This window comes from Apium graveolens, chromosome 2, assembly GCF_009905375.1.
Source record: "Apium graveolens cultivar Ventura chromosome 2, ASM990537v1, whole genome shotgun sequence".
Lineage (NCBI taxonomy): Eukaryota > Viridiplantae > Streptophyta > Magnoliopsida > Apiales > Apiaceae > Apium > Apium graveolens.
The window spans coordinates 311,620,924-311,645,635 of NC_133648.1; the positions used below are offsets into that span (position 1 = coordinate 311,620,924).

Sequence of the window (24,712 nt, forward strand, 5' to 3'; positions counted from 1 at the left end):
TACACCATGGAAGCATAGTTAAGTATCAACTCAAAACTAGCACAAATTTAACATTGGGCACAAAAAATTAAACTCCAAATAAGTTTACCATACCATTCTTAAGGAGACAATTGAGCCACAAATTGTCTTCATCGTCATCTTTGTGTATAAATACATCTAGTTCCCACCAAAACAATTTCCCTCATCATCATATTCACTTCCACAATCAATAACGTCCCGTAATATCTAATTATAACATAAATATCTTTACCTAAATTTATAAGAAAAATAATAGAGAAAAATAACCATTAACCTCCTTATGATAGATATAGAGATATAAATAGCGTTTCTATGTATAATCATTTCAGCCTATAACTACTGTATATATAGATGGATAGAAGAAAGAGGGATCTCATATTACAAATTCAGGTGTCCATATTTTAGTAACTGAGGTTAGTGACAGAGAGAGAGAGAGAGAGAGAGAGAGAATGTTTGGAGATTGTTTTGAGAGAGAGAGAGAGGTGAGAGAGAGAGAATTCACTTGGTTAGTCGATAAATTAGAATTATTATATACTCAAGTAATATAAACAATAACGTATAATTTAAAATATATTGTAATGCATAATCTAATCTTGCATACATGGCCTATGAAACTGAAACAAAGTTGACTTTTTGTTGCAATAAACATGTATAGACAATCAAGAAACGAAACCATAAAGAAGAAAATACACATCATGAACACAAAACAAAGAATAATCAATGAAAAGACTAACAAAGATTGAGATTACTCTATCTTTACACGTCTATTTATCATTGTCCCTTTACACGAAACAAGAAGTGTCATTTATCTTGCAGACAAGCCAAAACATGCAATCATTTCAGTTAGGCGACACATAAGAAAATATAACTTATATATAAAATTTTTAAATCTTCACCAAGCAATCAAGAATAAAATCAAACTGTAGACCATCCTCGATAATAATTCTCATTGCATGAACATACCAAACCCTCAATATCATTTACAGCTGATCAATTTCTGAGCTATTTACACCCAACTGTAATATTCAATATTACACGGAAATAAAATGAAGAACCCTAATTGTACTTATGCTTTGATACATGTATATATATTACTAAAGTATATTATAGTCGTTGATAGTCCAGGTAGAAGCCAACTCAACCAATCAGTGCTTCTATTTGCCACATTACATGTTGACTGTTAAAAAAATGGATTGACTCTAACGGCTAGTACAATATGACGTCACCAATGTCAAACTTGAGTCAGATTGGAAAGTAGGGGATTAATTGATAATTTTGAATGAAACCAGTGGGCAACTTGATATTTTTCCCTATTAATTATTATACAAGCCTTTCATATATTATTCAAAATACGATCCCGGTTTGGAATAGTCTATATAACCCAAATTTATCTGATTACCAACTATTACAATCCACCAACTACCAACGTTTCATCACTCTGCATCTACCTGATATGACACCGGCAATCTAACTGTGCGGAAAGGACTACTAGGAATACTCTTACGAGCGGTATGCCTAAGTCTGGCCATCTTGTTGCTTAACTGCCAAGGTTAGACCAATGCAAACAAATGAGCTAGAAGGCTCAACAGTTAACTAATAAACACTTCTAAATATCAAAAGCATAAGCGAAATTCTTAATATCAAAAGAATAAGTAATGGTAATTTAGAAAAAGCTAGAAAGGATCTTCGAAATAAGGATTCAAGATTAAGGTTCCAGATATTCAGCTTTATGAACAAGTAATAGGGTTCTCAAGTAGGTTCCAACAACTTGGAGAAATTTCAATTAATCAGTTTCAAAACAAAATGTAGTAAATAATGCTTAGAGCACGATTATTAAATCTTTTACTTTTCACTTTTATCAACATTAAACCCTTGATTGGATTATCCATCTTTTAAATATAATACGGGTGATTATCCCGTACTGAACTTCATCCGGTCATAAGGTGCCTATGGCATTATTTCAGCCTATAATATTGGACTATGCTAGCCTCTTATACGACTGGACTAGCCCCACTAGCCTCTTACGTTCCTATCCAATCTTTAGGAATTCATAGAAAACCTATATATTGGAAAACATAGAAATTTTAAACTAAATTCTTTTTTAAATATTACCAGCCTTTGAAATCATTCAGACTTTATCAAGTCAAAAATCATTTTTAGATTCAATTCAAGAATTTAGGTGGGATAAACAAATGTACATGAAATGAACGTAAGTTGGGGAAATGATCGAGATCAAGCATAGTTATTATCATGGTTACTAAGCAAAGCTATATCAAGAAACGATACGTTAACAATGCATAAGTCTGTCAAGAAGGGGATCTAGGTCAACAAATATATTAATTAGGAAAACGATTCATTAGGAAGTATAGGGTAAGAGGTTACTATAGAAAACAAGATATCCATATGAAACAGGGTAAACGTACTTGAAAAGAAATGAACTAATATCAGGATTTATCAACAAGATTCAATAACAGTACTATAGTCATTCTCCTTATCAATTAATATCATAAATAATCTATGTGATCATATCACAAGGAAAGGGCAGAGTTACTTACCTCAAGAGCTTTCTTTTTTCACATGGATTGAGTTACTGCCACCTAGAATTTCCTTTCATTTCCTAGTTTGCACGCCTTCGCTTTTCAAATTTACAATATCAAATAAATCCTAATTAGGAACCTCGCAAACAATCGACGTTTCCCTAAATGTCTATTTCCTACCCCATCCCCGTTACTTAAACCAACTTATATATAACTCTAACCATATAGAACACATAACACCAAGTCATATACTTTCATATATATATATATATATATCTCACATTCCTATTATTCTCATTCTGACTCATTAGGCCAACTCGAAACATTACTTATATACTTGCATATAGATAACATACCTTGCCCTTAATACTTAACTCTTAATCACAAAACAACCAACACACAATCATCGAAGCATATCCACTTAATCTCTATAATCCTAACGAAAATTCGACATGACCCATTCGTAATTTTGCTAACCACTTAATCCAATTCAACCAATCAATTCCTAACAATCTTTGCAACTCACAAACAATCAGTAAGTAGACATCACACATAAACCTTTTACTATTCTTTTGACCATTCATACACCCCTTTTATTATATCAATTATAAACCAATTTTCTCGAATTAAACCATGTTATAAGAAAAATAACTTTATAAATCCTAATATTATTTAATTTCCATTGTACATCGAATCTCAAGCAAGTAACAAATCAAATGAACCACTATATTACCAACTACACATAATTCGAACCGAATTAATCAAAGAAACTGAATCCAAAAACCAAATTAAAAGGCAATAATTTGATTCTGAAGATTTGAAAAACCATGAATTACACATAAAGATATAATCGACTAATTACGTATCAACCCTACACTTATTCGAATCAAAATTCATAAATCAATATCTAGAAAATATTTAATCAAACTAATAATTGACATGCAAGTAAATAAAATGATTTTTATTATTTATTAAGGCTCAATATCGACATCATAGCCCACCACCGGCTCACCGAAGATTACGGCCAGTGGCGACAAGGTCTCGGGGTTGCCCAAACTCGGCCTCCACCCGAAAACCCTGCTGATTTCAAGAATCAATCACCAAATCAACGTGCTTGCATCAAAACCGAATTTAACACTTAAAATATGAGTTCAAAACCCAAATTCAACCCAAAACTGAAGTGGAATTTAACCCCCATACCATAATTACACACAATAATACACACATGTAACCACATATTCATGAACACAAAGCAAAGAAAAGCATGAATCTGGTTTTGGATAAAAACTTTGGCCAAAAATCGAGTAGAACCCGAGAGAGAAAGAGAGAGAGATACCGAGGAGAGAGAGAGAGAGAGAGAGAGAATCCGAGAGAGAGACTTACCTCTTGCTCCCGAGTTTTAAAAAGGAAAGAAAATAAGTGAAGGGTAAGTAAAGTAGTTTCACTTCCCTCTTTAATCGTGCTCCCGAATTTTTAAAACGAGCGAAAGCAAGTGTTAATGAATGTAAATTTGTCATTTTTTCACTCCAAAACGTTCACTCCAAAAATGGGATGAAAGTACTTTACCTCCAAGTCACTTTATTCCTTTTCATTAAAAAACTCGGGAGTAAGCCCTTAACACGGGGGTGTAAAGGAGGAGGGAGATATAAGGTGGGTTTAGGCAGGTGGATTTTAGTCATTTACAAATTATGATTTCCTTTTTCTTTTAATATTTCTTTTATGCACTAAATGCTTAAAATAATTTAAATAATATAAAACAATTTCGTAAGGATAAAAAATAATCTAAATTTTATTTTTAAAAAGTAGAATATGAAATTAGCTTTCTCTCCCTATTTTAAAATAATTTTGGAGCGAATGGTTTATTTTCTATGAATTTTACAAGTAAACCACTAATAATGGAAATAATCTTAAAAAATTATTTTAAAAAATACCAGGACCTTAAAATAAATCAAAATCCCATTTTAAAAAAGTCTCTAGTACCATTATGGAGATAATAAAATAAATTTCATAATTTGATCATACTCTGATAATTTAATAAAAGTACATAAGGATCAAATAACCCTTATTTTTAACTAGTAAATTCTTTTAAAAATATTTAAAAACTGCAGAATCACAAATTCACACACGTAATCATCAAATAACATATATTCACATATTAACATCAACCACATCTCATATTTATACATTTTCTATTTAAATTCTATTTTATAACTGGTTATGCATATACCAGATAACTGATACTTTAAATAACAACATAACTTTACAAACTTGAATATAATTATACACAAGCACACGGAGGATTGTTCCACTTACATAATTTTACATATTTCAGTCATTTCCCATTTCAAAACTTTTTATTAAATTCACTTTTCACATAACGGGTCTCGCCCCAATTGACGGTATGACAACAAACCGACTCTATCACATTTTCATACCATAACTTAAATCCTTTACTGACTCATCAAATAAAAACAACATGAAATATATATAATATAATTATTCTTTTCAAATATCCAAATAATTCACACATAAATCACAAAATTTATATTTGATTATAACTAAATACTTAGAACACTAACTAAAACTCTTTGACTTGTACGGATGATAATAACTCGTCGGATATTGAAGAACATACCATAACACATGGGAGTTCGTGTTCGATTGTTAGGTTCCCCTGATGTAAGACCCATTAAGGTATTTTTATATGATTCACTAAATTGTTCTATTAAATTTCATTAAAGTGTCATGTTAATATGCAAGATTTATTAAGGTGTTCTGTTGAGATTATCTTATTGTTAAGATATGTTAAATTTTGTTAAATTAGTTTGTTCAGTATGTGATATTAGGAATGATAGCATAGAAAAAGAAGAAGGTTTTCTAACAAGATCTAACATGCGTTTTTTATATACTCTTGTTTAAGACTGGCGCTACTATGTCATTTAATAAAAAAAAAATCTTCATATCTTTTCGATTATTACATGTTCAACGAAAGTTTTCTTTAGAAATTTCATTTAAAGATTTTTCTCATTCATTATTTGGGATATCATACACGAAGTTTCTTTTAGGTTTTGGAAAATAATGAAATATTATGTCATGTATTTTCAGTAAAGACTTTACAATATGAGCTATTTATGCAACAGGTTGGCGTCAAACGGTTTACATTAGATTCTAAAAAATCATGTTGTTCTACTTTGAGTTGCAAAGACGTTGTTTGATATATTCTGATAGTGAAAATTTGGAGTTAAAAGTTGCTATATATATATATTTTTTTTTTGTTACAATATTGCAGGATTTGTTAAAAGTTTGTTAAAATTTAATGAGAGGTTCTAAGATATTCTAAAAATATCTTGTGATGTTGGGAGATAAACCACATCTTACACAAGTACATAGTTTGGGTACATGCTGATAAACCCCAAATGATCACTTAAAGTTCTGGTAGTTCTAGAACTTTTTCAGAAATTTAATACTATATTGTCCATACTTTGGAACACTCGACTAATGGTGTAAAATGGCATTTTTGAAAACTGGAAGTTGAAGTCGTGGCAACAGACTTGTTTTGAGTTCTTAAGACGATATCTTTGGTTTTTGAACTGGATTTCTAGCTGGAGGCAATGGAATAGACTTGTACTAATTGTATGGTCATTATTGGAGGACATTAACTTTTATTCAATCAAAGATGATTAAATAGGAAGACAAGTGCATTTACCTCTTCTTGACCAAGAAGTTATGTGGTATCTTCAATACTTAGTCATGAGCCTTTAGGTCCCGTGTTCATATTGAAGGAGTGGATGATGTTCTACTATAATTTACCATGTTGAAGAAAATCATATTGCAGAACTTTTAGGGATCGTCTTCAAATAAAAGTGGTTAGGAGATCTCATTATGTTCAAATTTAAATAAGCAACGACTAACAAAGATTCTAATAAATCTACCAGCACAAACTGTGTGAAGAGTCAAGACTTGTCTTTATCATCGTTACCCCACTTAAGTTCTACATCTTGCAGATAAGCCAAAATACATGTGAATCATATTTATTGATGTCATGTGCAAAACACAACTTTCAAACATAGTTTATATATCTTCATTAGACAATTGTGAATAAAATCAAACCAGAGACTATCCTCAGCAGTTCTCCCTTTGCATGGACATAGCAAACCTTTAAAATCCTTCATGTCGTAGGTTCTGAACTACTCAAGCAAACTGTCGTATTCATTTATCTTCGTGTAAAAATCATTTAGTTCTTGTCAAGATAATTGCTCGGTCATCATGTCCACTGGTGTGATTAATAGCATCGGGCAACATTTATGTAGAACATACCTATTTTCACCTAAACTCATAAGAAAAAGTAATGGAAAAAAAGAAGCAATAACCTTCTTCGCTAGAGATATAGCATCCTTATGTTACATTCAACCTATAACTACTGTAATTTAGAGGAGGGGGAACTATCTACAATCTCACCCCACATTGAAAGAGTCATGGCCCTGTCTTTATCGTCATCCCCCCGATAGTATCATACATATTACATTCCAATTTTATCGGTTAAACTCTACTGCATAAAATCCAAAACATGCATTGATCATATTCGATAATGCCAGAAGTAAAAAAAAGAAACTTTTAAACAAAATATAAATAGTCAGTAAGTAAATTGTCAAACCAGAGGACCATTCCCGGTGGTATGCCCGTCGCATGTACACAACCATGGTCGATAAAGCTGATTAGCTGAGATAGAGTTAAATTTATGCAGAGCAAACATTTTTTAAGAAACAAGAATAGAACCACAAAGATACAATAATAAAAATTTTAAATCAGCAACCAGAAACAAGACCTGTGAAAGTTCTATCTTAATGTTCACGCATAATGAATTATGAGAAAATAAGTGGTCTTGGAGACAGGGGCGTAGCCAGAAAACTGATTAGAGGGGTCGGGAAAAAATATTGAACGGAAAATGAAATTTTAATTACAAAAATGCAAAAATAGTCAATTCTAACAATACCTTACATCATTGCTTCATTAACAATATTTTGCATAATTTCTTCATTAACAATACCTTCAAATACGATTTTTTTGATTTATATTTAATGAGATCATAATTAACGATTTATCTCTTATCCGATATATTTAACCTCTTTTATTGAATTTAAAAGATAAATTTATGCACTTCTTTACAAGTTATATTATTAAGTGAGGTCAAGAATAAAATTTAAGCGGGATCAAAAAAATTAGGGGGTCCAAAATATTATCTTGTAGGGTCAAGTATAAAATATTTAAACTTTATGTAATAGAAATAAGAAGACACTTAGGAGTTAAGGGGGTGCAACTGACCCCTGCTTATAAGGTGGCTACCCCCTGCTTGAGAGAGATATATATAATCTTGAACACTGATCTATGGAGAGATTATCTATGAAGACCATTAAGCACAAGCCACAATTTTTTTCTAACCTATAATGTACGCATTAAGTTCAAGCAATTTTGGGAAACATCAGCAGCAGAAACTGGTAAAATAATCTTTACCGAGAAACATGCACCTCCCGGCTTGTGTACAAGATCATTGGAGCTTGCAGATATGTTAACACAGTATAAGTTACAAGTACATAATCACATTAAGCCATATATTCATATTACATGATAAAGCGCACACAGCAGTTTTAGATAAACCAACTAACCGAGAAAAAGTAATAATCATAAATCCACCCAAATTTAGATAGATAAAATTTGTTTGTTGGGATAGTTGTTGCATATCATGGCCACTTGAGCTAAAACCAAGAAAAAATTTCGTAAAAAAAATATGTTAAACAGACAAAAAACAAAATTACAACGAAGAAAGGGTTTGATTCATGAGAACAAAAAGGTAAACAAATTCAAAAAAGCAACGACCAACAAAGATTCAAATAAATCTACCAACACACACATGACTTATCTTCCTCATCATCACCCATTTATGTTGTATATCTTACGTATAATATTAACAATGTCATGTGTAAAACACAACTTTTAAACATAATTTCACAAAATAATTAGGAATAACATCAAACCAGAGCCCATCCTCAGCAGTTCTCTATTGCATGCACATAGCAAACCATTCAAACCCTTCACTCCATAATTTTTTATCCACTCACACAAACTGTTGTATTAACTGAAATTAAAAAAAGAAACATTACACAAGTCTTCATTAGGCATTTTTCGGGAAAAAAAATTACTCGATAAAAACCTAGAATCTTTACTGACGCCGCCATAAAATACCAACAGAAAAGTGTCAGCTAGCAAAAGTAAAACTGAGCCCCGACAATGAAAATCAAGATAAGATTACCACACAAATACTCAGTAGTCAAATTTCGGTCAAAACTACTCTAGAGAAACCTAGAGTCTTCATCAAAAACAGCAACAAAAGAAACCAATTGAATAACATCCACTGAAAATTAGCAATAGGCATGATAACGAAGATTAGAATAATATTACCACATAATTTCTCCTTTTATTCACCTTCGAAATAATTACTTGAAGGAAACCTAGAGTTTTCATCAACACTAGCACCATAAAAATAGCACCAAGCACAAAAATGAATATCAAAATAACATTACCACATAAATCCTCCTCTTGGACATTTCTCTGACAAAATTAGGCCTAGAGAACCATAGAATCTTTAACATAACAATCAAAAAAATATCAATAGCAAAGCATAAACTCAAAACCAGCACAAAGTTAAAATCTGGTACGAAATTGGACTAAAAAAATGTAACTAAACAATCTTGAAGGAGCCTCGAATTGTCTTCTTTGTGTAGAAAAACATTTTGTTCCTGCCAAAATAATTGTTCTCATATTTATGCTCACTTATGTAATAAATAAAGTCCCGCAACATCTAATTAGAACATACATACCTTCACCCAAATTGTAAAAAAAAGTAAGGAAGAAAAGAACCAACAACCTACTTGCTTATGACAGTTAGGGATTGGTATGTATAATTCATTAATTCAGCCTACAATTGCTGTATATATGGAGGGTGTGTGTGTGAGAGAGAGAGAGATGATGATCATTCAACCGGTCGTATGATCCATTAATTAAAAAAGGATACCTAGACAAAAAGCTCTCACATAACAATACCGTATAACTCATACAGAAGATAAGAGGAATTTCATATTAGAAACTTATATGACATATACTGAGATCAATGAGAGAGAGAGAGATTAATTGATTGAGAATACTCTACCATCACACGTCGAAAGTGTCATGACTGTATTTATCATCACCACGACATCACCCCTGTGGTATCATATATCTAAAAAGCCAAAACAAGTATTGATTATAATATGAGAAAATTTCATCTTAAAATTCCAGATGTAACTGTTCTGGGAAGAAAGATACATAATCTCAACAAAACGCTGAAAGATAATCTATGAAGATCATTAAACGTAAGTTATGAATTTTGCCTCACCTCTGGTTTACGCCTTAAGCTCGGGCGATTTTTCAGAAACATAAGCAAAAATTCAAAAAAGAAATATTTAAATCATTACTCGAGAAGTATGCACCTCGGGACTTGTGTGTGAAATTTATTGAGCTTATAGACATAATAACATATGTTACAAGTACACAATTGCATTAAGCCATATATGCATATTAGATGGTAAAGCCCACAAAGTAGTTTTAGGTAATCCAGTTACCAAGAATAAGTTACAACCACATTCCCATTAGCTTTAGCCATACAAAGGTTGTGCTAGGGGACAGTTTTGCATACCATAGTCAATAAACCTGAAACTAGGTAAAAATTTTGTACAAAAAATATGTTAAACAGACAAGAAACAGAACTGCAAAGAAGAAGGGTGTTGGCCCCTACTATCACTTTCCAAAATATTACTTCTGGAAATTATGACCCAAATTATCACACTTTATCACGTTACATCGTGTAACGTTTGGAAAACAACCTAGCGTTTTGTATCCTTTATTTATTTTAATGTTCCAACGTTACATGAAGTAGCGTTAGTATGGTTAACTTTTTTTTAATACATTCAATAGCAAAAACGCTACATGATGTAGTGTTTTGGCGCCAAAACGCTACATAACACTACATCACTATATCATGTAACGTTTTGAACCCAAAACACTACTTTATATAGTGTTTTATATAAGTTAATTTTTTAAAATAATTTTTTTTAAATCCAAATAAAATATTGTTAAATCCTAAATTAATAAAAAGTATTTTAAATTTTTTCTAAAAACTAAAATGGGATTGTTAAACCCTAAAAATTTTAAAAATTTTAAATTAAATTACACCTTTAAATTTTAAAATTATTTAATTTATAATTTACATTTTGATGTTTTTTTATTCTGAGATTTAAAGCCTAAATCCTAGATTAAACTGGGGTTTAGGCTCTAAAGTTTAGGGCCTATGTAAAAAATTATTAAATTAGATGTATTTTTATTTAATTTTTTAATATTTATAAAACTCAAAAGGGGATTATTGAACCCTAAAAAATTAAAAATTATTAAATTAGGTTACGCCTTTAAATTTAAAAATATTAATTTGAAAATGACTATTAAAAACATAACATTAAGTGTTATTTTCGGTCCTAAAACGATGAACAATAAAAGCTTAAAAAGTAAAAAGAACAAAAAAAATCAAAAAAACCTTAACGCTACTTCGTGTGGTATACTTTTACAAAAAAAAAAAGGAAGAAGATATTTTCAAAACGTTACACGATACGCAATTATAAAATGATATTTTGGGCCATAATTCTCAGAACGGACATTTTGGGCATTTTTTACTGAAATATTGACATTTTGGTCCATTTCTCAAAGAAAAAGGGGGTATATCATGAACACAAATAAAAGATTCACAAATTCAAAAAAGAAATGACTCATAAAATTCAGATTAATCCACCATCACCCACAAAAAAAGTCGAGACTTATCTTGCTCATCATCACCGGAGTTAAGTTTTACATCTTGCACAGTTTCAATATCTTCACCGAACAACTCTAATAAAAATCAAACCAGAGACTAGGGCTGAGCATTCGGTCGGTTCGGTCCAAAACCGGACCGAACCGAATAGACCGAAAAACCGAATTACCATTTTTTCTTGGACCGAACCGAACCGAAATTGTAATATGGACTAGACCAAACCGAACCGAAATAATTCGGTTCGGTCCGGTTTTGGACCGAACGGACCGAATTTTTGAAAAAAATAAGGTTTTATTGAAATTTTAAACCAAAAATTATAAAATTTAAAATATAATTAAAGTAAGGTGATTTATAGAGTACTAAGAGTGTATAAATACAATTACAAATTAAAAATTATGATTACAATTATTAAGATATATATATAAAATATATATAATATAAAATTATAGTATTTATAATTTGGTCTATTCGGTCCGGACCGAAATATTTTTTAAAAGAACCGAACCGAACCGAATTTTATTTCGGTCTATTCGGTCCGGACCGAATAGACCGAATTTCTGAAAAATCAGGACCGAACCGAACCGAATTAGCACGGTTCGGTTCGGTTTTTCGGTTTCGGTTCGGTTTTGCTCACCCCTACCAGAGACCGTCGTCAACAGTTTTCCCCTTGCATGTACATAGAAAACATCTAGAATCATCTAGAATCCTTCATGACTCAATTTCCGAACTACGCACCCAGACTGTTGTATTAACTAATACAGGAAAGAGAAACATTACTGAGATAACCTACTGCAGGGAGCAGGCAGTTTTTTTTAAATCTTGGGGAACGAACGTCGTTATCTCAACTACAAAGTCTAATGAGCAGTAAATTTCAATAATACAGAGAAAGAGTATACGTATGTCACTACCGTTCTCGTCTTCCTTGTCTCGTCTGTATATCTATTCAAACACATGTAACAATCTAAAATGTACCTGGCCAAAATTAGAAAACACTGGAACTGTTTGATAATATGAAAGTAACAAATACCTACTCAAAACAAAACCAAATATGACCGCAGAAGTCCTCATCAGTCAGTTTTTGCAAAAAATTACTCGAGAGGAACCTAGAATCTTTATAAACAGGATCTAAAAATACCAACAAAAAAGTGTCCACCGAAAACTAGCAGAAGTAACCAAGAGGTACTTGAATGAAGATCAAAATAGGATTACCACAAATCCTCGGTAGTCACTTCTCGGTCAAAATCACTTGAGAGAAACCTAGCATCTTTCTTAAAAAGAGCACCAAAAGATACCAATGCATCCACAGGAAACTAGCAAAAAGCATAACATTGATAACGAAGATCAAAATAACATTACCGCACAAAATCTCCCTTTAGTCACCTTAGAAACTAAGGTGTGTGCATAAATAAGTAACTGAGAGGCAGGGGAGAGAGATAGAGAGAGACCTCAACCATGCCACCCCACGTTGAAAGAGTCATAACTCTGTCTTTAGCATCGTCACCCCCTTAGTGTCGTACATATCTCATACGAAACTCAGTGGTCAAATTCTACTACAAAAGAGCCAAAACATGCATTAATCATATTCGATAATGCCAGAAGTAAACTTTTGAACAAAATATGACTATATTCACTAGGTAATCGTCAAACTAGAGATTATCCTCAAATAGTATACATGTCGCACGAAATCATTTACACCTTAACTCTAATATTAAATGATATTGGATGGAGATACGTTGATATCACGAGATAACCCCCTACAAACAAAGAGACGATAGTGAAAATTTTAAATCAGCAACCAAAAACAAGATGTAGTGATGCAACAATGAATTATAATCAGCTAGACTAAAATGAAAAAAATAACTGAAACAACCCATCCCTCCCTTTGTAGAAAGAGTCAAGACTATGTATTTATCATTGGCACCCTCGTAGTGTCAGGCATCTTGCATAAAGACAAAACATGCATTGATCATATTCGAGAATGCCACAAGTAAAAAGAAACTTACGTACAAAATATGAAAATTGTCAAACCAGATGGCTAATACCACAAGTATAAGAAACTTATAAACAAAATTATATCCTATATATATTATTGGTGTATAGGATTTAAGATGGTACGGCTACGTAATATGGCCGTCATGTTAACACGGTCATTGAACTAAGTTTAAAAAATATAATAAAATTTAACAAATTATTCCCTAGAGAATCAGCAGAAGTAAGTACGGAAGATACAAAAATAAATTTTATAAACTCATTCACATTCTAATCGTTCTTACTATTTTTCTAATATGTAAATATTTAATATACAAATATAAGTAATCAACTGAATAAGTCAAAATATAATAATGCATCAATACAATAAATATAATCAAAAATAGATAATTTGAAAAAAAATCCAATATTAAGTAAAACTGATTAATTTATTGAAAAAGTATAGGCAAATATATGTTTAAAAAAATTAAAAATGGGAAAAAATTAAAATCCAAGTAATAATATGATAAAGGTAGACAAAACAAAATATATAATAGGTTTAAGTTAATTTATATGGTTTAATTCGTTTGGGGGGTATAATAGTCATTTCATAAATTGTATTATTAAGTGAAGAGACAAAGGTTCAATTACTTACGATTACAATAATAACAATTTTTTAAAAAGGTGAAACACTTTATATAAAATCATTTTTATAAAAAAAATATAATGTATCTCGTGCATTGCACAGGTACAGAAATGATATGAATAATATTCACTCGGCAATTACCAAACAGAGCCTCAAAGTCTTCATCAACCACAGCACCAAAAAAACACAGAAAGAAATAATCAATTAAAAACTAGCATCAGGTACATAATGAAGATCAAATAAAATTACCGCACAAATCCTCCTCCTTAACACTTTTCGGACAAAATTACACCAAGGAAGTATAGTTAAGCATCAACTCAAAACTAGCACAAATTTACATTGGGCACAAAAAATTAAACTCAAAATAAGTTGACATAACAATCTTAAGGAGCCATAAATTGTCTTCGTCGTCATCTTTGTGTATAAATACATCTAGTTCCCACCAAAACAATTTCCCTCATCATCATTTTCACTTCCGCAATCAATAACGACCCGCAACAGCTAATTACAAAATAAATATCTTTACCTAAATTTATAAGAAAATAATAGAGAAAAATAACCATTAACCGCCTTATGATAGAGATAGAGATGTAAATAGCTTTTCTATGTATAATCATTTCAGCCTATAACTACTGTACGTATAGATGGATAGAAGAAGGAGGGATCTCATATTACAAATTCAGGTGTCCATATTTTAGTAACCGAGGTTAGTGAGAGAGACTGTTTGGAGATTGTTTAGAGAGAGAGAGATCACTGTTTAGTCGATAAATTAGAATCATTGTATACTCAAGTAATTTAAACAATAATGTACATTTTGATTGAGCTTAAAATCTACTGTAATGCATAATCTAATCTTGCATATATGGCCTATAAAACTGAAACAAAGTTGACTTATGTTACAGCAAAAATGTATAGACAATCAAGAAACGAAACCACAAAGAAGAAAATACACATCATGAACACAAAACAAAGAATAATCAATGAAAAGACTAACAACGATTGAGATTACTCTACCTTTACACGTCTCTTTATCATTGTCCCTTTACACGAAATAAGAAGTGCCAAATATCTTGCAGACAAGCCAAAACATGCAATCATTTCAGTTAGGCCACACATAAGAAAATATAAATTATATACAAAGTTTCTAAATCTTCACCAAGCAATCAAGAATAAAATCAAACCATAGACCATCCTCGATAATAATTCTCATTGCATGAATATACCAAACCCTCAATATCCTTTACAACTGGTCAATTTCTGAGCCATTTGCACCCAACTGCAATATTCGATATTAGATGGAAGGGAAAACGATAGCAGCTAGGGGTCACGTTCGGAAAAAGTCCATCTTAATATGAAGAGCTGTAATTCTAAATAACATATCAATAAGGAATTCGTACGTTACTACCATACTCGTCCTCTTCCTGTCTTGTTTCTTTCTCTTCTAATACACAGATAATGATTTAAAATATATGTAGTATCATAATCAACGAATAACATAAAAAATTGATTGATTTAGATAGTAACAAATTCCTACCCAAAAGGAAATCAGATACTCAAAAGTCCTCATTAGTCACACCTTCAGACAGGCAAAATTATGGGAGGAATCAAGAATCTTTATTAACACCACCATCAAAGAATAGCAAAATATCAACCGAAAACTAGCAAAAATCAGTATCAAGCACCATTATGCTGATCAAAACAAGTATATCACAAAAATCTTGAATGAGTCCTAAGTTGGTTTAAGATTACCTTGGTGTATCTAATACCTCAAGTTCACACCAAAACAAAGACTTATAACACTACGAGCATATGCACCGGGGAAGGTTTCTAGATTGATTCAGCTGCTTTTTTGATGGGGCACACCAAAATGAACATGCACCGCTGAAAAATTGATGGCTTCAATTTTTGAAGCTCCATCAATTCAACAACCCCAGCTTTGATTTTTAGCGGACGATGCAACGGCCGGCAATCAGTGGGTCCGCTATTTTTTTTTACTTTTTACACCATAACGGCTATAGCTTTGATGCAACAACGGTCCAATATTTATGTGTATATATTACTTATTCTGCTTCTTCTGCTTACTGCTTGTACCAAATTTTACAATACTCATTTTTCTATCTTCTCAATTTTATTTTTCTTTGAAATTATTATATATTAAATATTTAATGGGTACTAATTGGCTTCCTTCCGAAAAATTACAATTATGTATTTCATGGGCTCGACAATCCATTGATCCGATCATCGGTCGATATTCAAACAAGAGCAATTTATGGGGGCGAATTTATGAAGATTATGCAAAAAAATGGTGTGGCACTCCCGAGAATCCTCATGCCAAACCTCGTTCAAAAGTTGCTCTTGATTCACATTGGACACCATTGAAAAGAACACTAAAAAAATGGCATTGTACGAAGAATAAAGCTAGTAGACATAGTGCAAGCGGAACCAATTTGGTGGATGAGGTAAGTTTTTTATTTTTCACAATCATATGTTATATATTATTTGTATGGTAACTTAATATGCATAACTTGTCATTTTATTTAGATAACTCAAGCTCAAGGATTATATTTCAAGGACATGAATAAAACATTTGACAAATGGGATTGTTATGAAGCAGTTGCGGCGCATCCTCAATTTGTAGACGTTCCAACCACTTCTCCTCCGTTTCAACGAAACTTTCCAACACAAATGGAATCACCAATTAATTTGAATAGTGATAATTTCGTTGATGAAGAAGGTTTCACGACTCCGGAGTCTAATTGAGAAACCGAGGTCCTTCTAGTCCGATTAAACCCATGGGCATGAAGGCATCAAAGCAAGCCAAAAAGAAAGGAAAACAAGGTATGACAAAAAAAGATGAGATGTCTATAGCTATTTTCAATAATATGCAATGTAACCAAAAACAACTTCTGGAGGCCAACATCAAAAGAGACGAGGAAACCCTTCAAATGTCGAGGGAGATATTAGAACTTGAAAAATGAAAGGAAGCAAGACATGCAAGACTTGATGCTCTAGAAGAACGAAAAGAAGTAATATTGGCAAAAGAAATTGCTATTGAAGAATTAAGGGCGCAAACAAAGATCATGACAATGGATACTAGCCAAATGACTCTGAATACGAAAAAGTGGTTTAAAAGAAAGAAAGTTGAGATCATGGAACAAGTGAATGAGACTACTAGTGATGGTGCTTACGTTCCTCACTTTGACGATGATTATTATGATTAGCTTCATCTACGTTTTTCATTCAACTATGTACTTTGTTTTTTCATCCAACTATGTATTATACTTTTTAATTTAATTATGTTCAATGCTTTTTAATTCAATAAATGAAATTTATTCAAATTGTGGTTCTTGCTTTCATATTATCAAGTGGTACATTTGAAGGGATAATAATTTGACATCCATAACTATTCATTGGCTTCCAGTGCCCAATTGTGCTCTACCAAATCATTTTGAAGCATTGTATGCATAAGCTGATTTCAAGTTTTCAATACGATCCCAAAATGCTTGTTGATTTCTTCCATCTCTTTGTACTGGTGCAAAAGAAATTCTAACTCCATTACAATCTACCGGCCCCTCGTAAACCCGTGATGCTAATGGAATCATTAGATTTTCTTCTACTGACTCCACAAATTCGTCTTCAACAAATTCATCCTCAACTATCATGTTATGCAATATGATGCAAGTCATCATGATACTTTTAAGTGTGGAACGCTTATGCATCCGAGCATCGTGACGAAAAATTGCCCATCGAGATTGCAAGATACCAAAACACCTCTCTACATCTTTGCGATATGCTTCTTGTTTCTTAGCAAATAATTTATGTGCTTGAGTGGCAGGATTTGATATGGTTTTTACAAATGTTGAATACCTAGGATAAATCCCATCAGCAAGATAATAAGCATTATTGTATCTTTTGCCATTGACGTGTAACGCCACCGTTGGGCTATCTCCTGCGATAACTTTATCAAATACGGGAGATTGATCTAGAACGTTGATATCATTTTGAGCTCCAGGTACACCGAAAAAAGCGTGCCACACCCAAGTGTCATAAGAAGCAATGGCCTCTAAAATGATAGTCGGACGTCCTTTTCGACCACTATAAGCTCCACCCCACCCACTTGGACAGTTCTTCCATTCCCAGTGCATACAATTGATACTCCCAATCATACCTGGAAATCCTTTTTGTTCGCCTCTTGCTAGAAGCCTTTTTAAATCTGCGGGTGTTGGAGCACGAAAGTACTCTTTACCAAAGATTCCTTCCACTTGCTCACAAAAAATTTTCATGCACTCAAGTGTAGTTGATTCTCCCATTATACATATTTCGGCACATTGATCAGCTGTTGCACCTTAAGCTAGCATTCGTAATGCAGAGGTCATTTTTTGTTGGGGTAGCAACCCCAATAATTCAACCGCATCTGTTTTTTGATGCCAGTAGGATTCTTGAGTGCAAAGAGCTGTCATGATGCGATTGAAAATATGAGGGCACATTCTATACCTTCGACGGAAGTCGTCTTCCCTGAAAATTGGACGATCAACGAAGTAATCTTCCATGAGATTTTTTCCCCTCGAGAGCCTTTGTCTTTGATGATTGGGAGATTTGACACGCCGTGAGCCACGTCCTTGTGGTTCATCTGAAGTGTCGATGAAGTCAATTGCCGCTTCGGTGACCATGGTATTCATGATTTCAGACTTTCTTGACTGTGTTGTTGCCTCTGACTCAACAATCTTTTCAATGCATTCATTTCGACAACAAAATATAATAATTTTGAGATACTAAACTGAGGAGATCATGATATTATTTATGGATAATTTTTTTATCTACAAATTTAGATCAAGACACGTGTCATTACATGATTCAAAGAAAATCTTATCAAAAATTTAAATTTATCCACAATCTTATCAAAAATCTAAAATTATATAACAAACTATTATTGGATATTATTTGTGGGACCATTAAATAATGGAGATGAACTTAAATTTATGATATAAATTTAAGTTATTTATTTGATGAATAGTAATCGATGAATTGATGGAGTTTCACGGGTGCATAAAAATCAACAAAAATAGTTGATTCACCGTGAATAGTAATCAACTTCATCAATTGAATCCATGAATTGATGAATCAATGGACTTTGTGGATGCATATGCTCTAAGAACAGCCATCTGATGAGAGAGTCTACTACTTCACCAGATTGCATATGCAAAAAAATAAAAATAGAAACAAGGTCATCAGTCTAACGGTGTCTCCCTTGCTCCCCTCTATGGGATGTTAAGGGTTCGAACCTTTTCAAAGAAAAAGGTGGGCATGTGAGTGTGTTTTACTAGTAAAAAACCGTCAACTTATTGAACTCGAGTGAAGTGAACTCTGATAAGCACATCTACTTCTTCAATGATAAAATTAACCTTTATAAAATTTTAAAAATGGAAATAGACAACATGCAACACAGAAACAATATTAGGAAAAGCTGTTACCAAAATGGTGTATCGGCCTATCAAAGTTTCATGTTTAAAGTTTTTAAGTAACAAAACCTGATGAAGGAAGGGGGATAACGGGGAGAGAACAGAGAAAGAGGGAGGCTGAAAATACCAATAGTCCAATACTATGGTAAACTTAATCCAACAATTTATTTAAAAATATTTATTTGTTGATTAATTAAACAGGTATATTCTTTTAAAATTATTGTAGAATTAAGTAATTAAACCATTATGTATATTGTACTCTTGCGTACCTCAAAATCCTTCACTCCTATTCAATTTATGAACCATTCACGCCAACTGTAATATGAAATAATACATGGAAGGTGAAATGTTAATAGCCCAAGAAAACCCAGTAATGTCCATATCTGAACTATAAATTCTATCCAGCTGTAACTTCGAAAAAAAACATAAATAGTGTGTTGTTATTTGGTACTTTACTTGTCCGCCTGTCACTTTTCTTTGTATTGCATACACAGATAACAATCATGTCTGATCATAATCAACAAACGCAAAAAAATTGATAACAGTAACATATACCTAGGCAAAATGAAATCATATATTACCGCACAAGTCCACCTCATTATTCACTCTGACAAAATCACGAGAGAGGCCAAGAATATTCACCGCCACCGCCACCGCCACCGCCACCAAAAGAGAAAGAAACATTAACCAAAAACTAGAAGATACTTAAGATCATGCACCATATTAAAGAATACCTTGTTTGATGTATGTATACCTGTCGTTCATGCCAAAGCACAGACCTCTACCAGGAACATTGTCCAACCTATGACGAGAGTTTCTAGTACAACACCGGATTGCACACAAAATATAACTTCTCAGAATCATATCTATTTCTTTAATGAGAAAACTACACCTTTTAAAGAAAACATGCAACACGGAAATAATAAGGAAATAGCTGTTTTCAGCAAAAAGTAAAACACAAAACCTTACATTAACAAAATGAGATATCGACTTTTCGAAGTTATAGCACCAATATAACTTATAGACCATTCAAAGTTTCATTTAAAAAGTTCCATTGTAAACAAAATGAGATGTCAACTTCTCGAAGTTACAGCACCAATATGACTTATAGACTATTTACAGTTTCATATAAGAAGTTCCATTAACTTAAATCCTGGGAAAGAAAGTGAGGTGGGAGTTGGGGGAAGAAGGGAGAGAGAGAGAGGTAGCCTAAAAATCATATTCTTATTTCTTAGAGTTTTATATGTGTAGGTAATTAATAGTAATGCATTATTTAATCTTGCATACCATGGTCAGTATAGACAAAGTTAAACATCCGTCCAGCAAACAAATTGAAACAAACAAGAAATAGAACCACAATACGACATATAAAAATTTAAATCAGCAGACAAAAACAAGATGTCACACAACTATGAATTATGATCAGCCAAGATGCAAATGAAAAACCGAGGCGAAAGCAAACCCCCCGGTAGATAATGCAACAGAATCAATACATCAACAAACTCTCAGAGTTCCATCTAGAGTTCCTGCATAACAAATTCTGAGAAAGAACTGGTCTTGGAGAGTAAAATATATAATCTAAACAGAGCCCTGATTCAAGGAAAGATAATCTATGAATTATGCCAAACCTCTGGTATACGCCTGAAGATCAGGAGATTTTCAAAACCATCAGCAGCATTCAGCAGCGGGAATGACCTAGCACATGACTTAGTGGGCTCCGGCCCCAGTGAAATTTTAGTGGGCCATTAAAATTTTATATATATAATTCCAGCCTGCTACAAATTAGTCTACTTAAATAAGAAGCCCTGTTTATATAACCGCGTAGATATTTAGCTATTGCATAATAATATGAAAACTAAATGGGTCATTATCTTAAAAATAAGACAGTCCATTATCATATTTAATGTATAAACAAAGTAAAAAAAAAACAAGCACACGGGCTACACTGTAAATAAAAAAGAGGTTATTTTATCAGTTATCATATTGTTCATCAATCATCTTTTAATCGACTTTTGTTTTTTAACGATGTTATTTATTTATTTATTTATCAGTTGGGTTGATTGATTTATTTTGTTCCTTTTTTTGAAGTTATTTAGTTTTTTTTATTTATAATTGAATATTATGTAATTAATTGAATGTGAGTACAAATATACCATTAAATTAAATATGTGTACCTTATAATTTTAATACACTAAATGAGTGTTATGTCAAAATTTATTTTTATTCCGAGTAAATTTTACTTTATTTTTAACAATAAATTAGTACTTTATTACTTATTTTTTTTGAACTTTGTAATTTTACTTTTACATATATAGGATTCGCAAAAAAAAAATATTTTACCCCAGCCCCATTAAATTTAAAATCATTGATCCGCCCCGTTCAGCGGTCATTTTAAAATCGTAACGGCGCCGCCTCAGTTTTGGAAATTTTGTGGAGTTCGCAAACATGTTTACACAGCATTTGTTACAAGTACGTAATTGCATACAAGTTAAATATGCAATTTTCATGGTAAACTAATTTCAGGTTAACTAGTTACAAGAAGTAAGTAATAACCGTAATAACCATAATCCAGAAGCTTCAACTAGACAAAAGTTGCGCGATGACAGTTTTGCTTACCCAGTTTTTTGAGCTGAAACCAAGTTAAATCCTCGTACAAAAAACATGTTTAACACACAAGAATACCTTCGTTTAAGAGAATATTTTTGGTGTAGAATAGAACCACAAAGAAGAAAGGGCATATCATAACACGAAAAAAGATAAACAAATTGGAAATGCAATGACGCGCAAAGATTCAGATAAATCTACCAGCACACGTTGAAAGAGTAGGGACATCACAATAACCCGAGTTAAGTTTTACATCTTGCATAAAAGCCAAAATATATGAATTCATCATATTCATTGACGTCATGTGTAAAACGCAACTTTTAAGGTTTGCATGTACAAAGCAAACCTTTAAAATCCTTTACGCCGCAATTTCTGAACCAGTCACGCAAACTCTTGTATTAACTAATACAGGAAAGAGAATAATTAACCTACTGTAAAATGACCATTTTTCAAGTACAAAGTCTTACAAGCTGTGGTATCTCAAAAAATACACAAATTGAGTATAGGCATATCCTACCATACTCATCCTCCTGCCTCGTCTATATCAGTTTCATTACGTAGATAATGATCTAAAACGTACCTATTTTTTCTGCAAACTGATTGACACTGACAACAGTAACAAATACCTATTTGAAACAAACCAAATATACACACAAGACCTTATTAGTCATTCTCCTGTCTCGTTTCTTCCTCTTGTAATACACACAAAAATGATTTGTAAGTTCCAAAATGATGTATCAACTATCGACCTCTTGAAAGTTTCATAATGGAAGTCCCTTAATTAAAAAATCCTGAGAAAGAAAGTGATAGGGGAGGGAAGGAGGGGGGGGAGAGTTTCTGCAATTTGTTTTGAGAATGAAATGGAGAGAGGGGGAGAGAGAGAGAGAGAGTTATTATAGTATAATTTTTCCACTAATTTAATTAGAAATATTCATTGATTAGTGATTTAATAATTATTAATTATATTCTTTTAGAATTATTGTATAGTATACAAGTAATTTAAACAATAATATATAATTTAATTTAGGATAAAAAAATAATGTACAAATTTAATCTTGCATACCATTGTCAGAAAAACTGAAACAAGGTTAACTTTTTGTACAGCAAACTTAATTAAACAAACAAGAAATAAAATCACAAAGAAGAAAGCATAAAACCATGTACACGAAAAAGATGATAAAAGTTCAATAGAATCAATAAAGCAATGATTAATAAAAGATTGGGATTACTCTACCGTAACGCTTCAAAAGAGTCGTGTCTTTGTCTTTATCATCGTCACCCGATGGTGTCATACATCTTTCATGCAAGCCAAACCATGCACACATCATTTTTAATTATGCCAAAAAGTAAAACAGTACACCTTCTATACAGAGTTTCTAAATCTTAACCAAACAATTTAGAATAAAATCAAACCAGAGAGCATCCTTGGTAATATGCCCATAGCATGTAAATATCGAACCTTAAATCCCTTCACAGTTGAAAAAATTCTAAATCATACCCACCAACTGTAAAATTGAATAATAATCCACCGTTAAACGTCTAATCTCAACTAAAAAATCTAACTAGCTTTCAATTAAGACACATACAGAGAATAGGTAAGTAATAAGTATGTTACTACCGTGTAGTTGCCTTGTCTCCTATTATGCAGCTAATAATCTAGCATGTATATGGCCATAACAGCAGAGAACATTATAAACTGATCGATGAAACATTAGTAATGTAACAACGGAGGGGGGCGGGGGAAGAGAGGGAGAGAGAGAGAGTAATTAAAGGAAAAGTCTATGATCACCATTCAGCACAAGCCAGATCTCAAGCTCATGTAAATTCTGTATTATCACTAACAAAAACATGTTTAAATCTTCGAGGGGAAGACACACCCTATGAACTTGTATCAATATGTAGCGAATGCAAGCACTGTCACGAAGTAATAAAACAAATATAGAATCACATAATCCAACATGGTATCCGAGCTATGTTCGATTGAGTAACTGGGCGTCAAAAAATTGCTGCGAACAAATGAAGAAATGGAAGAAAACAGATGGTAGTATTGCTAGAGATTCATGAAGAATGAGATGTGTGTCTCAAAGCTTCAAAAAAAATATTTTTTTTTGAGTTATTGGTGATTATGTGCACCATAAAGAAACTGTGGAGAGAAGGGCTCCCGAATGAAACTGTGGAGAGAAGGGCTCCCAAATGAAACTGTGGAGAGAAGGGCTCCCGAATGAAATTGTGGAGAGAATGCTCATGGGAAGTACATCACTGGTCAAGTAATTTTAAAAATTTTGAATTAAGAGGGAGTGTTGGAAATAATAATTCAAAATTATTTGAATTGTTTTTTGGATTGATTTTGATTAGGTTGTTAGAAATAGAGTTTAAATATTTATTAAATAATGTAGTTTTTGAATTATAGATAAGGTTAGGGTTACCTATTTATTAGGTGTATTGGTTAAATGTCCACATATATAAAGAGGTGAATTATAATGTATTTTAATATAGAAGTATGGATTCAGATAATAAAATAGTTCTGTTTTAGTTTACTCTTTTAGAATATCTTTTATCAGTTATCATCATATACGCAGCATATTAGCAG

The 24,712-nt window shown here is 32.2% G+C and overlaps 1 protein-coding gene across 5 annotated transcripts; it reads right to left on the reverse strand.

The window, feature by feature from the left end:
• Window positions 1-12,089: 12,089 nt before the first annotated feature.
• Window positions 12,090-19,778, reverse strand: LOC141708731 (uncharacterized). 5 transcript variants are annotated; one of them, XM_074512493.1, is made up of 3 exons: window positions 15,074-19,778; window positions 12,891-12,992; window positions 12,090-12,755 (listed from the first exon to the last, which is right to left on the reverse strand). In XM_074512493.1, exon 1 carries the CDS (start codon window positions 18,367-18,369, stop codon window positions 17,503-17,505), a length of 867 nt encoding a protein of 288 aa, XP_074368594.1. In that variant the 5' UTR covers window positions 18,370-19,778; the 3' UTR covers window positions 12,090-12,755; window positions 12,891-12,992; window positions 15,074-17,502. The 5 variants fall into 5 exon arrangements, with proteins under 5 accessions (XP_074368594.1, XP_074368592.1, XP_074368591.1 ...); XM_074512491.1 differs by having other exon boundaries at window positions 12,891-12,995; XM_074512490.1 differs by having other exon boundaries at window positions 12,090-12,992.
• Between the last annotated feature and the right edge of the window lie 4,934 nt (window positions 19,779-24,712).